Genomic DNA, 15,554 nt, shown 5'->3' on the forward strand with positions numbered 1-15,554 from the left:
GCCTGCGGGTCCGGAGCCGCGTGGCCCGCGGCTCTTTTGAGGCTTCCCGAACTCGCGCCTCTTTGTCCGCTGCAGCCGTTTTTAAAAAAAAAAATAAACGAACCGATTAAATTGACTCCGTTGGGTTCCTTACAACTCTTAAAGTGTGGACATCGCCTTGCTGTGGAGCACCTTGGGTGAAGGAAAAAGACAATCGAGACTGCGTCTCCCCGTGTGAATATTTGTTGTTGTTGTTGTTGTTTTTTTTAAATACAGTTCCAAAAAAACACCGAAACTCAGGCACGAGTTTTAAATGGATTTTTGTTTGCGTTTATTTTTTTCTTTCCTCTCAGGAAGCATGCCACGAAAGGGGGTGACTTAACGAGCTCTTCGAATTTCCGCATCTCGTACCGAGCGCACTCCAAGTCGCTCCGCTCGCACGTCAGCGACGTACGGTGATGCACCACGATACTCGCCGCATCTCACGCACGCGCGCGTGCACGCAAAACAAAGACAAGGATCCTCCCCCCCACGTGTTGTGGCCTTAACGCACCGTCGGGGCAAGTGCTGTTGGCGAGCAACACGTTCGACAGACGGATGTGTGGAGGACGGCAGAGCTCGGGCAAGCCGTTGATAGTTCCCCGGCGATTGTGAAAGATGCACTTTGCATGAAGGACGACATCAAATTAACATCGTTATTATTATTCTTTTTTTATACCGTTTAATGCCAATAGAGATCAGAAGTCAGTTACTTGTTTATCTCTCAAATGAGCATTCAGAAAGACAAAGATCTCCCGTGTAGCCTTAACAGACTCTTGGGGCAAGTGCTGCTAGCGAGCAGCAGCTATGAAGGCCGGCACGGCACACAAAGCGAGTGGGTGGCCAGCACCACGCCCGACCACCTTTGTCTCCCTAGTGGTGGTGCTTACCCGACACACCGGGTACTCATTTGAGGCTGAGTCCACCTAAGGGAAGGCCCAGGACCGGTTCAGACAATCGTCACCGGTGTTGACCGTGAGCGGGAATCGAACCCGGGTCGCCAGGTTCGGAGTGCAGCGTAGCACTAACCGCTGCACCACCGCTCCACACACACGGGCGGCCGTTCCGTACAGCGAGCGACGCTTTTCGTACGTATGTCTGACGGACTTCTTTCGCACCGTACGTAGCAAAACCAACCGTGCCTGTCGGAGGGGCCGCGGGAAGGAGAACAAACTAAGAAAGCAGACCTAGCGAAATGAGTTTGTCAAATCTAGACGATTGAAAAGTGCATCGCTCCAGCGGCCTGCTAATATCGGGAGTAAGAGCGGCGTTCCAGACGGCCGCAGAAGCGCATCCCCGAAAGCACGGCCCCAATGCGGTGCCACCACCGTCTCTGTTGGGCGGTTGGTGGCGGCGCCTCGACTGCCTCGACTGCCTCGCCTGTCTCGCCTGACTCACCTGTCTCCCCTGTCTCTCCTGACTCACCTGTCTCACCTGACTCGCCTGACTCACCTGACTCACCTGTCTCCCCTGTCTCACCTGACTCACCTGACTCACCTGTCTCGCCTGACTCACCTGTCTCGCTTGACTCACCTGACTCACCTGACTCACCTGTCTCTCCTGTCTCGCCTGACTCGCCTGACTCGCCTGACTCACCTGTCTCGCTTGACTCACCTGACTCGCCTGACTCACCTGACTCACCTGACTCGCCTGACTCACCTGACTCACCTGACTCACCTGTCTCTCCTGTCTCGCCTGACTCGCCTGACTCGCCTGACTCACCTGTCTCGCTTGACTCACCTGACTCGCCTGACTCACCTGACTCACCTGACTCGCCTGACTCACCTGTCTCTCCTGTCTCACCTGTCTCTCCTGTCTCACCTGTCTCGCCTGTCTCTCCTGTCTCCCCTGTCTCTCCTGACTCACCTGTCTCTCCTGTCTCTCCTGTCTCTCCTGTCTCACCTGTCTCCCCTGTCTCTCCTGTCTCCCCTGTCTCCCCTGTCTCTCCTGTCTCCCCTGTCTCTCCTGTCTCCCCTGTCTCTCCTGTCTCACCTGTCTCCCCTGTCTCTCCTGTCTCCCCTGTCTCTCCTGTCTCACCTGTCTCCCCTGTCTCTCCTGTCTCTCCTGTCTCTCCTGCCTCACCTGTCTCACCTGTCTCTCCTGTCTCTCCTGTCTCACCTGTCTCCCCTGTCTCTCCTGTCTCACCTGTCTCTCCTGCCTCACCTGTCTCGCCTGTCTCACCTGTCTCCCCTGTCTCTCCTGTCTCCCCTGTCTCTCCTGTCTCCCCTGTCTCTCCTGTCTCCCCTGTCTCTCCTGTCTCTCCTGTCTCACCTGTCTCCCCTGTCTCTCCTGTCTCACCTGTCTCTCCTGTCTCCCCTGTCTCTCCTGTCTCCCCTGTCTCTCCTGTCTCTCCTGTCTCACCTGTCTCCCCTGTCTCTCCTGTCTCTCCTGTCTCCCCTGTCTCTCCTGTCTCCCCTGTCTCTCCTGTCTCACCTGTCTCTCCTGTCTCACCTGTCTCGCCTGTCTCGCCTGACTCACCTGTCTCCCCTGTCTCTCCTGTCTCCCCTGTCTCTCCTGTCTCCCCTGTCTCTCCTGTCTCCCCTGTCTCTCCTGTCTCACCTGTCTCACCTGTCTCTCCTGTCTCACCTGTCTCGCCTGTCTCGCCTGACTCACCTGTCTCCCCTGACTCACCTGTCTCCCCTGTCTCTCCTGTCTCCCCTGTCTCTCCTGTCTCACCTGTCTCGCCTGACTCACCTGTCTCCCCTGACTCACCTGTCTCCCCTGACTCACCTGTCTCCCCTGTCTCACCTGTCTCGCCTGGCTCGCCTGACTCACCTGTCTCCCCTGTCTCTCCTGTCTCCCCTGTCTCTCCTGTCTCCCCTGTCTCTCCTGTCTCACCTGTCTCCCCTGTCTCTCCTGTCTCGCCTGACTCGCCTGACTCACCTGTCTCGCTTGACTCACCTGACTCACCTGTCTCGCTTGACTCACCTGTCTCCCCTGTCTCGCCTGTCTCGCTGGGAGCACCTGGGGAAAATCGTCGGTTTGTTTCGTGACGACGACGACGACGATGTAAACGATCACCGTTAAAACGCAAAAGCGTTCACGGGAAAAAAAAAAGGCTTCGTTTGTTCCTTTGTTCTTTTTGCTTGCAGGAGAAATCGCTGGCGAAGGGAAATAATCCGTACGGGGACATTGAACCGGTAACCTTCACCAACCCCGTGTTCAAGAATGACAAGTCCTCCTCCTCGGATGTTTACTACTAGCCACCCCCCCCCGTTAATCGCATGCCAAGTCAGGCTATCGTATGCAAACACCGTTTTTAATCGCATGCCTAGGCAGGGAACCAAACATTGATTCACCGTGACTGATCCAACCTGGTAACATGTACCGTACTGCATAGTCTCCGATTAACATATTCCATTTGTATGTTGATTAACTCTGACGAATCCAACCGGAGTAACGTGACCCACTGTAATGTATGTGACTACGTGACCCCGCCCCCTTTTCTGATCTTCGCACCTGATAGGCTCACGAGTGATGACATTACCTTCACTCTATTTTTAAGACGGGAAACAGGAGGACATCTTCACAATTCTGGCAAAGTCACCTGATGAAGCCGGTTGCAGTCGCCCTGGCGAAACGTCACTAAGACTCACATTTTAAATGTCGTGGGTTCCTCTCTCCCCAACACACAAACACCAGCAGCACAATCCCGGATACAACGCAAGGAGTGGGCACGTTTTGTTTACGTGACAAAAGCCTTGCTAATTGGCTGAGTCGGGTGGTGGTGGGGCTTGACAATTCTATTCACGCGGTCTAAGCCAAAGGAACTGTTGTTTTGTAGTAGCCACCCCACAGCCCACCCGAATATGTCGAACGTCACCTTCTCGACAATGCTGCCGCGATAAGATGTCACATTGTATGTGTGTGTACGTACGTTGGGACTTCTTTCACACCGTACGTAGCCAACCATGCTAATCGGCGGTACGGAGGGCACAATCAAGTGATGATTACCACGATGTAAGTTTCCATTACTTTTGTCATGGTGTTTTAAACGTTTATATTATTTGCAATAGTGATAATGAGAATTTTGTTTTTTTTTATAGTCAAGTTATTCTTGCAAACCGCGGTCTCACTGATCGCTGCGCAATCCGCAAAGACACGGAGGTGCGTATAGATTGAGGTATTTTGAGCCAAATATTTTGAGTCGGTTTAACACGCAGCAGTCTTTCGTGACCAATATCATTCCGAATAAATGTTCTTGGGTGAGATCGCGTAAGTCTAAATGTGTCGCAACCCTCCACCGCCCGACACAGCCAGTAAGGTTTGTCACGTGAACAACGCGTGCCAATTAGTTTACTGCTTCAGCCCACCGGTGTGTTGGAGAGTAAATCCACAACATTTACAATTTGGCAAAATATTCTGGCAAATCGCCGGATGGTGCTGGATGTAATTACGCCGTACTCAAAAACCTTTATTATTACCGTTCTGAGTGTTTATTAGTATGGCAGCAAACCAGCGCACCTGGTGAAAACTCACGCGGATGCGAGGGTGGTACCTACGCTCTATCCCTTACGCAGATGGGACAGATGGAGATGGCTCCACACTTGCTGTACCGCGTCCCCTCGTGGCAAGCCAGGGTATTATGGATCCTTCATTGTTCTGAAGCGTTGCTCTGCATCTATTCGGAAACGAATATAACTTAAAAGTTATGCAACTGCTTTTCGTCCAACCCAAGCCTGCCGCGAGCGATTTCTTTTTGTTCTTCCTCTGTCGAATTGATTTGTTGTGTACGTCGCACGCGGACGGTCAGCCACGACGCCTGCAGCACACGCACGAGTGGCCGATAAATTCACCACGCGTCAGGGATGTGCGGTAGAATCTTGAATGGAATCGCGAATCCCAACCCCCGCGATTCCCCGAATCGTTTGCTGCAACGTAGCAAGTAGGAAAACGTCTTACAGAGTGGAGATTTTGTCAGTGCGAAGCATGCTCACGAGTTACATTTTGTGTCCATCGACAATGACATTTCGCTTTTACCCAGGTCACGCTTGCAAATGCGATTAAAAGCCGGTCTCTTGAATTTTCATGCGATTAAACGTCATAAATTTGACACCGATTCTGGATCGGTAGAAATTGATCATCATCATGAACTAAATTATTTTTTTATTTTGCCGGGTGAAACCCACTGAGCTACGTAGCTATTTATTCAGAAGCGACCTGGCCTCAAATGGTAGCTCGCTTATCACGTAAAATAATATAGCAGCCAAATAGTCTAAACGCACGTTTATAAAATGTGGAGGGAATAACCACGTGCTCACGGGGAGAGAGACACTCAAACTTCAAATATACAGCGGGCGTTAGGGTCGGGTTCGAACCCACGATCTCCTGTATACCAGGCGAGGTAGTTAACATCTCCTAGCCACCGTGATGATGATCGAGAGAGAGAGAGAGACACGCAAACTCCAAATATAGAGTAGGCATTGTCAAGGTCGGGATCGAACCCACGAACTCCTGTACAGCAGGCGAGGTAGTTAACATCTCAGTCACCGTGGCCACACCCAACATGAGTTCAGAGTCATGCATGCTCACGATGGTTCAGCCGGTCGCGCAGCGGGTGATTAGCGAAACGCGACACGAACCCAGCAACCCAATTTCGATTGCCCCCTTGGTCACGGCCACAGTGAGTGGCGAGTGATATTGCTGTTGGCCGTTCCCGGACACCCTACGTCCCATCGCCATCCTGCACTGACCAGCGTGGTGAAGTATGGTCCAGCAAACCCAATGATAACTATCATCGTGACGATTCCATGTAGATGCTTTTCAAGTAATAAAAGTTGCATGGCTTGTGAGCGTCTTTTGCCCTCCCATATCACAATCAGAACATGTATGCTGGAGGAATCCGATGAGCAAATAAATGCTCTTTCTTCACAGATGTCGAGATATAAAACCGGCCAAATTTGATCAAAACATATTTGGAGGCAAAACCGGCGTTAAAAGTGTTCGACCTTGCGTCGGAGAAGCCATGCGTGTGCACGTTTTTCTTCTTCCTACTTCTTTTCTATTCTGGTTGAGGGTTAGCGGTGTGTATCTGAGTAGCGCTGCTTCTGGCAGGGCCGCACTAAGGTTCTTGTTAGGCCCGAGGCACTTCTGTTTCTTAGGCCTGCAGTGACAACTTCAGTGGTTCACGTCTTATCCTTGTGCTGCGCTACTCTCAATTGAGAATGAGATTGTGTGGAAAAAAACGCAATTTGAAGATGTTATTTGCTGATTATTTCAATGAAAAAAAATCTCGAAAAGGTCATCTCCGGTGTCAATTTCTCTCACCTTATGAAAAAAAAGATTGACATTGCCATGACTCTGCCTCTTTGTGTATAACACTTTGCTTATACTTGGTATATAAATATATTTATTGAATAAGACATCTTAGTAACATTTTTTTAATCATACAGACAACATGCTCAACATGTTTTTCGTAGGCCCTGGGTACAGTGCCTACTACTGTGGCCTATTGGATAATCCGGTCCTGGTAGATGGGTGAGTGGGTGGATGGGTGATTGAGTTGCTGGGTGAGTGGGTGGCTGGGTGAGTAGGTGGCTGAGTGGGTGGCTGGGTGATTGAGTGGCTGGGTGAGTTGGTGGCTGGGTGAGTAGGTGGCTGGGTGAGTGGGTGCGTGAGTGGGCCCTGGGCACAGTGTCCCCTACTGTGCAGTATTGGATAATCCGGCCCTGGTGGGTGAATGAGTGGGTGTATGGGTGAATGAGTAGGTGGCTGGGTGAGTGGGTGGCTGAGTAAATGGCTGGGTGAGGGAGTGGGTGGCTGGGTGAGTGAGTGGGTGGATGAGTGAGTGGCTGGGTGAGTGGGTGCGTGAGTGGGCCCTAATCACAGTGCCCACTACTGTGACCTATTGGACAATATGAACCTGGCCGTTCTGGAGCTTCTCGCAGTGCATGTGCCGATGTCGCCTGCCATGAGCTGGGCCGCGGCCCGTTCACTTTTACGGCTTCCAGTTTGAGCAAACACATTCAAGTAAACGAACGCGTCAGTTGAATCATTCCGAGTGGCGTGTTGAAAGAAGGCAACCCCAGGCATGAGACCACCAGTGTGTGTGTGTGAGACCACTAGTGTGTGTGTGAGACCACCAGTGTGTGTGTGTGAGACCACCAGTGTGTGTGTGTGTGTGAGACCATCAGTGTGTGTGTGACCGCCAGTGTGTGTGTGTGAGACCACTAGTGTGTGTGTGAGACCACCAGTGTGTGTGTGGAACCACCAGTGTGTGTGTGTGTGAGACCATCAGTGTGTGTGTGACCGCCAGTGTGTGTGTGACCGCCAGTGTGTGTGTGAGACCACCAGTGTGTGTGTGTGTGAGACCACCAGTGTGTGTGTGTGACCACCAGTGTGTGTGTGTGTGAGACCACCAGTGTGTGTGTGTGACCGCCAGTGTGTGTGTGAGACCATCAGTGTGTGTGTGTGTGAGACCACCAGTGTGTGTGTGTGAGACCACCAGTGTGTGTGTGAGACCACCAGTGTGTGTGTGTGAGACCACCAGTGTGTGTGTGTGAGACCACCAGTGTGTGTGTGTGACCGCCAGTGTGTGTGTGTGTGAGACCACCAGTGTGTGTGTGTGTGTGAGACCACCAGTGTGTGTGTGTGTGAGACCACCAGTGTGTGTGTGAGACCACTAGTGTGTGTGAGACCACCAGTGTGTGTGTGTGTGTGAGACCACCAGTGTGTGTGTGTGTGAGACCACCAGTGTGTGTGTGTGTGTGAGACCACCAGTGTGTGTGTGTGTGAGACCACCAGTGTGTGTGTGTGAGACCACCAGTGTGTGTGTGTGAGACCACCAGTGTGTGTGTGTGTGTGAGACCACCAGTGTGTGTGTGTGTGACCACCAGTGTGTGTGTGAGACCACCAGTGTGTGTGTGAGACCACCAGTGTGTGTGTGTGTGAGACCACCAGTGTGTGTGTGTGTGTGAGACCACCAGTGTGTGTGTGTGTGAGACCACCAGTGTGTGTGTGTGAGACCACCAGTGTGTGTGTGTGAGACCACCAGTGTGTGTGTGTGTGTGAGACCACCAGTGTGTGTGTGTGTGAGACCACCAGTGTGTGTGTGTGTGACCACCAGTGTGTGTGTGTGTGTGACCACCAGTGTGTGTGTGTGTGAGACCACCAGTGTGTGTGTGTGTGAGACCACCAGTGTGTGTGTGTGAGACCACCAGTGTGTGTGTGTGTGACCACCAGTGTGTGTGTGTGAGACCACCAGTGTGTGTGTGTGAGACCACCAGTGTGTGTGTGTGTGTGAGACCACCAGTGTGTGTGTGTGAGACCACCAGTGTGTGTGTGTGTGAGACCACCAGTGTGTGTGTGTGTGAGACCACCAGTGTGTGTGTGTGTGAGACCACCAGTGTGTGTGTGTGTGTGAGACCACCAGTGTGTGTGTGTGTGTGACCACCAGTGTGTGTGTGTGTGAGACCACCAGTGTGTGTGTGTGAGACCACCAGTGTGTGTGTGTGTGTGTGACCACCAGTGTGTGTGTGTGTGAGACCACCAGTGTGTGTGTGTGAGACCACCAGTGTGTGTGTGTGAGACCACCAGTGTGTGTGTGTGAGACCACCAGTGTGTGTGTGTGAGACCACCAGTGTGTGTGTGTGAGACCACCAGTGTGTGTGCATGGCCCTCTCCATCCCCCCTTAGGCCACGCGTTCTTCGCTCAACTTCAGAGCGGCGGCGGCGGTGGGGGAGGCCCCGCTTTTGCCGATGAGACATTACCGTCAGCCGTGCGAGGGCCGCCACGCGTTATTTGCCAACCATTGGGGGTTTTACAGCACGGGGTGGGTACGCCAGGGGCCACACCCAAGGCCTTGCAATTGTAGTGGGGTAATAAACTGGAGAAAGCTTGCTCTGAGACAACACGTTTATTAGAACATCTACAAGCTGCAACATAAAAAGGGGCCCCTTCCACCCGATACTCTCTGGAGGTAGTCCCTCCGGGCCAGCTCGTCTCTCACGAGCTATCACTACGCCGACACTGCTGGGGCTTGAGCCTTCCCGTGAATCTTCACTGGCTATAAGCTGGAGCTTTCGCTGGTACAAGCTCGAGCCGACCCTAGCCAGGTGGTCGGCTCTGCCCATTGGGATCTTCTCTTCAGGGCTCCAGGATGCTCTTCGGCCGGACGATGACTGCCCGGACCGTTCTGAGGTCCGGCTTTTATACAGAGTCCGTGTCTCGCTCCGCCCCAGCCACGCCTTCTTTCCAGAACCTTCCACCAGGTCCTGGGAGGGTGACGTCATCCCCCAGCCCTCTCCTGGGGTCTGGGTTCCTGGGTCCGCTATCCCATAGTGCAGGGGTCCCCAACCCCCGGGCCGCGGACCGGTACCGGTCCCGTGGCCCGTCAGGAACCGGGCCGCACAGCAGCAGGAGGTGAGAGCGGTGAGTCCGCACGTGGCCCGCCCTCCATTATTTTATTATTTATCACTTCCGTCCGCGCCTCTTTCCCGCACTGCACACTCGTCTCAGTCACAGTGTTGGTAAGCCCACAAGCTCTAACCCCTTGTAGCCACAATGAGTAAGCCCACAAGCTCTAACCCCTAGTAGCCACAATGAGTAAGCCCACAAGCTCTAACCCCCTAGTAGCCACAATGAGTAAGCCCACAAGCTCTAACCCCTAGTAGCCACAAGGAGTAAGCCCACAAGCTCTAACCCCCTAGTAGCCACAATGAGTAAGCCCACAAGCTCTAACCCCTAGTAGCCACAATGAGTAAGCCCACAAGCTCTAACCCCCTAGTAGCCACAATGAGTAAGCCCACAAGCTGACCCCTAGTAGCCACAATGAGTAAGCCCACAAGCTCTAACCCCTAGTAGCCAAAATGAGTAAGCCCACAAGCTCTAACCCCTAGTAGCCACAATGAGTAAGCCCACAAGCTCTAACCCCCTAGTAGCCACAATGAGTAAGCCCACAAGCTCTAACCCCTAGTAGCCACAATGAGTAAGCCCACAAGCTCGAACCCCTAGTAGCCACAATGAGTAAGCCCACAAGCTCTAACCCCTAGTAGCCACTATGAGTAAGCCCACAAGCTCTAACCCCTAGTAGCCACAATGAGTAAGCCCACAAGCTCTAACCCCTAGTAGCCACAATGAGTAAGCCAACAAGCTCTAACCCCTAGTAGCCACAATGAGTAAGCCCACAAGCTCTAACCCCCTAGTAGCCACAATGAGTAAGCCCACAAGCTGACCCTAGTAGCCACAATGAGTAAGCCCACAAGCTGACCCCTAGTAGCCACAAGGAGTAAGCCCACAAGCTCTAACCCCGAGTAGCCACAATGAGTAAGCCCACAAGCTCTAACTCCTAGTAGCCACAATGAGTAAGCCCACAAGCTCTAACCCCTAGTAGCCACAAGGAGAAAGCCCACAAGCTCTAACCCCTAGTAGCCACAAGGAGAAAGCCCACAAGCTATAACCCCTAGTAGCCTACATGAGTTAGCCCACAAGCTCTAACCCCTAGTAGCCACAATGAGTAAGCCCACAAGCTCTAACCCCTAGTAGCCACAATGAGTAAGCCCACAAGCTCTAACTCCTAGTAGCCACAATGAGTAAGCCCACAAGCTCTAACCCCTAGTAGCCACAAGGAGAAAACCCACAAGCTCTAACCCCTAGTAGCCACAAGGAGAAAGCCCACAAGCTATAACCCCTAGTAGCCACAAGGAGAAAGCCCACAAGCTATAACCCCTAGTAGCCTACATGAGTTAGCCCACAAGCTCTAACCCCTAGTAGCCACAATGAGTAAGCCCACAAGCTCTAACCCCTAGTAGCCACAAGGAGTAAGCCCACAAGCTCTAACCCCTAGTAGCCACAATGAGTAAGCCCACAAGCTCTAACCCCTATTAGCCACAATGAGTAAGCCCACAAGCTCTAACCCCTAGTAGCCACAATGAGTAACAAACAAAGCGTAGCTGGAGAGCTTCTCTGAAAAGGGGGAAAGACCCAATGATGAACCCCCCCTGGTCCGTGAAAAAAATTGTCTTCCACGAAACCGGTCCCTGGTGCCAAAAAGGTCGTGGACAGCTGCCATCGGGGTGACGAAGGTCCTTGAAGACGAGGCTCAGTCACGCATCCGCCCCCTATTGCCACAGGCTAGTACTGCCGGCTATGAGTAGTGGCGATCACGTCCAACCATTCTAGATTTAAAGCTTTCGTGACTGCAAGGATCCATAACTCTTTGGTTCTATTCGGTAAAGTCACGTAGGTAAAAAATAAAACAACAAAAACCACGACGTTTCGGCCACAACACAAGCGGCCTTCATCCAACCATGCCACTAAATGCACAACGAAGAGCGTTGCTTGATACCAAACTATTTATGTTTTATTTCACTAAAGGTAAGACCCAATTTAACACCTGGTAGGCTTTTGCAACCAATATCTATAATACAGGGGTTTTTTTTTAGGGGCGGGGGGGGGTTGGATCACGTAGATATAAAAATGTGTCGTTAAACCCGCCACCACCCGACACAGCCAATTAGAAAAGGTTTGTCACGTAAACAGAACGTGGCCAATTCGTTACTTAGTACAGCCACAACGGTTGTGTTGGAGAGCCAAGCGACATTTACAATCTGAATACGACGTTTCGCCAGTAATTACAAATAGTTCTAGAAGCTTTCGTGATTGCAAGGATTCATACTCTTTGTGTTTTTTTCGGTAAAGTCACGTAGGTACGAAATAAAATAAAAATAAATGAAGACAACTGAATTAAATCACGACGTTTCGGAGGCAAGACAAGCTTTCTTCATCAGGTGTAAAAAAAGGCACAGCAAATACTGGTGACGTCATTCACTGGCACTGAAGTGGTGGTGGCCATCTTCTTTGGTTCTTTCGGTAAAGTCACGTAGAATGAGAATAAAATAATAAATTGATAAAATAAAATAACACAATAATATTCTCACGACGTTTCGGCCACAACACAAGCGGCCTTCATCAGGTGAAGGGGCGAGACTGGTGGTGGCCATGTTACCTAGGGGGGACGTCATTTAGTGGTGGTGGCCATGTTAACTAGTGGGTGACGTCATCATCTAACAATGTTACCAAGGGGATGACGTTATTCTCTGGCACTGCATTGGTGGTGGCCATGTTACCTAAGGGGAGACGTCATTCAGTGGTGGTGGCGGCCATGTTAACTAGGGGGTGACGTCATACTCTAAGAACTGAAGTAGTGGTGGCCATGTTACCTAGGGGGACGTCATTCTATCATACTGCAGTGGTGGTGGCCATGTTAACTAGGGGGTGACGTCATTCTCTAGCACAGCAGTAGTGGTGGCCATGTTACCTAGGGGGAGACGTCATTCTCTAGCACAGCAAAGGTGGTGGCCATGTTACCTAGGGGGAGACGTCATTCTCTAGCAGAGCAGTGGTGGTGGCCATGTTACCTAGGGGAGACGTCATTCTCTAGCACAGCAGTGGTGGTGGCCATGTTACCTAGGGGGAGACGTCATTCTCTAGCACAGCAGTGGTGGTGGCCATGTTACCTAGGGGGTGACGTCATCCGCTACCACTACAGTGGGGCGCACATGGCGACTTCATGGTCGTCAGTTTGCGGGAGGGTACGGGACGAGGTGGTGGACGAGGTGGAGGACGAGGTGGACGAGGTGGAAGAGGAGGACGAGGAGGATGATGACCCCGAGGAGGCGGAGCGGCTTCGCGAGGCGGCGAGCGGCGTGGGGGACGCGTTCCGTGCGGCGACGGCGACGGCGGTGACGGTGACGGCGACGTCGACGCGCGGTACAGCTGAGGAAGGGGGGCGACAGTGGGGGGTGGAGCGGGGGGGGGTAGAGAACTCATTCATACCGGGGGGGGGTAGAGAACTCATTCATAACGGGGGGGGGGTAGAGAACTCATTCATAACGGGGGGGTAGAGAACTCATTCATAACGGGGGGTAGAGAACTCATTCATACCGGGGGGGGGGTAGAGAACTCATTCATAACGGGGGGGGGGTAGAGAACTCATTCATAACGGGGGGGTAGAGAACTCATTCATAACGGGGAGGGGTAGAGAACTCATTCATAACGGGGGGGTAGAGAACTCATTCATAACGGGGGGGTAGAGAACTCATTCATAACGGGGGGGGGTAGAGAACTCATTCATAACGGGGGGGGTAGAGAACTCATTCATAACGGGGGGGTAGAGAACTCATTCATAACGGGGGGGTAGAGAACTCATTCATAACGGGGGGGGGGGTAGAGAACTCATTCATAACGGGGGGGGGGGGTAGAGAACTCATTCATAACGGGGGGGGGGTAGAGAACTCATTCATAACGGGGGGGTAGAGAACTCATTCATACCGGGGGGGGGGTAGAGAACTCATTCATACCGGGGGGGGGTAGAGAACTCATTCATAACGGGGGGGGGGGTAGAGAACTCATTCATACCGGGGGGGGGGGGGGGTAGAGAACTCATTCATAACGGGGGGGGGTAGAGAACTCATTCATAACGGGGGGGTAGAGAACTCATTCATAACGGGGAGGGGTAGAGAACTCATTCATAACGGGGGGGGTAGAGAACTCATTCATAACGGGGGGGGGGGGGGGGTAGAGAACTCATTCATAACGGGGGGGGGGGGGGTAGAGAACTCATTCATAACGGGGGGGTAGAGAACTCATTCATACCGGGGGGGGGGGTAGAGAACTCATTCATAACGGGGGGGGGTAGAGAACTCATTCATAACGGGGGGTAGAGAACTCATTCATAACGGGAGGGGTAGAGAACTCATTCATAACGGGGGGGGTAGAGAACTCATTCATAACGGGGGGGGGGGGTAGAGAACTCATTCATAACGGGGGGGGGGGTAGAGAACTCATTCATAACGGGGGGGGGGTAGAGAACTCATTCATAACGGGGGGGTAGAGAACTCATTCATAACGGGGGGGTAGAGAACTCATTCATAACGGGGGGGGGTAGAGAACTCATTCATAACGGGGGGGGGGTAGAGAACTCATTCATAACGGGGGGGTAGAGAACTCATTCATAACGGGGAGGGGTAGAGAACTCATTCATAACGGGGGGGTAGAGAACTCATTCATAACGGGGGGGTAGAGAACTCATTCATAACGGGGGGGTAGAGAACTCATTCATAACGGGGGGAGTAGAGAACTCATTCATAACGGGGGGGGGTAGAGAACTCATTCATAACGGGGGGGTAGAGAACTCATTCATAACGGGGGGGTAGAGAACTCATTCATAACGGGGGGGGGTAGAGAACTCATTCATAACGGGGGGGGTAGAGAACTCATTCATAACGGGGGGGTAGAGAACTCATTCATAACGGGGGGGTAGAGAACTCATTCATAACGGGGGGGGGTAGAGAACTCATTCATAACGGGGGGGGGGGGGTAGAGAACTCATTCATAACGGGGGGGGGTAGAGAACTCATTCATAACGGGGGGGTAGAGAACTCATTCATACCGGGGGGGGGGTAGAGAACTCATTCATACCGGGGGGGGTAGAGAACTCATTCATAACGGGGGGGGGGTAGAGAACTCATTCATACCGGGGGGGGGGGGTAGAGAACTCATTCATAACGGGGGGGGGTAGAGAACTCATTCATAACGGGGGGGTAGAGAACTCATTCATAACGGGGAGGGGTAGAGAACTCATTCATAACGGGGGGGTAGAGAACTCATTCATAACGGGGGGGGGGTAGAGAACTCATTCATAACGGGGGGGGGGGGTAGAGAACTCATTCATAACGGGGGGGGGTAGAGAACTCATTCATAACGGGGGGAGTAGAGAACTCATTCATAACGGGGGGCTAGAGAACTCATTCATACCGGGGGGGGGTAGAGAACTCATTCATAACGGGGGGGGGGTAGAGAACTCATTCATAACGGGGGGGTAGAGAACTCATTCATAACGGGGAGGGGTAGAGAACTCATTCATAACGGGGGGGTAGAGAACTCATTCATAACGGGGGGGTAGAGAACTCATTCATAACGGGGGGGTAGAGAACTCATTCATAACGGGGGGGAGTAGAGAACTCATTCATAACGGGGGGGGTAGAGAACTCATTCATAACGGGGGGGTAGAGAACTCATTCATAACGGGGGGGTAGAGAACTCATTCATAACGGGGGGGGGTAGAGAACTCATTCATAACGGGGGGGTAGAGAACTCATTCATAACGGGGGGGTAGAGAACTCATTCATAACGGGGGGGTAGAGAACTCATTCATAACGGGGGGAGTAGAGAACTCATTCATAACGGGGGGGGTAGAGAACTCATTCATAACGGGGGGGTAGAGAACTCATTCATAACGGGGGGGTAGAGAACTCATTCATAACGGGGGGGTAGAGAACTCATTCATAACGGGGGGGGTAGAGAACTCATTCATAACGGGGGGGGTAGAGAACTCATTCATAACGGGGGGGTAGAGAACTCATTCATAACGGGGGGGGTAGAGAACTCATTCATAACGGGGGGGGGTAGAGAACTCATTCATAACGGGGGGGGGGGTAGAGAACTCATTCATAACGGGGGGGGGGGTAGAGAACTCATTCATAACGGGGGGGTAGAGAACTCATTCATACCGGGGGGGGGGTAGAGAACTCATTCA

At 52.4% G+C, this 15,554-nt stretch overlaps 2 protein-coding genes across 3 annotated transcripts in view; both read left to right on the forward strand.

The window, feature by feature from the left end:
- Nucleotides 1–6,257, forward strand: part of LOC116954953 (uncharacterized) — a 29,659-nt gene extending 23,402 nt beyond the window's left edge. For both annotated transcript variants that reach the window (XM_032975827.2, XM_076052731.1), the window contains exons 12-13: nucleotides 333–429; nucleotides 3,111–6,257. In XM_032975827.2, coding sequence (XP_032831718.1) covers nucleotides 333–429; nucleotides 3,111–3,221 — 208 coding nt within the window. In that variant the 3' untranslated portion in view covers nucleotides 3,222–6,257. The remainder of the gene's footprint in view (nucleotides 1–332; nucleotides 430–3,110) is intronic.
- Nucleotides 6,258–12,436: 6,179 nt separating this feature from the next.
- C57H12orf43 (chromosome 57 C12orf43 homolog) overlaps nucleotides 12,437–15,554 on the forward strand; it is a 39,380-nt gene continuing 36,262 nt past the window's right edge. The window contains exon 1 of the mRNA XM_076052599.1: nucleotides 12,437–12,727. Coding sequence (XP_075908714.1) covers nucleotides 12,517–12,727 — 211 coding nt within the window. The 5' untranslated portion in view covers nucleotides 12,437–12,516. The remainder of the gene's footprint in view (nucleotides 12,728–15,554) is intronic.

The sequence above is a fragment of the Petromyzon marinus genome, chromosome 57 (genome assembly GCF_048934315.1).
Source record: "Petromyzon marinus isolate PM22_M1 ecotype Great Lakes invasive population chromosome 57, UKy_Petmar_22M1.pri1.0, whole genome shotgun sequence".
NCBI lineage: Eukaryota > Metazoa > Chordata > Hyperoartia > Petromyzontiformes > Petromyzontidae > Petromyzon > Petromyzon marinus.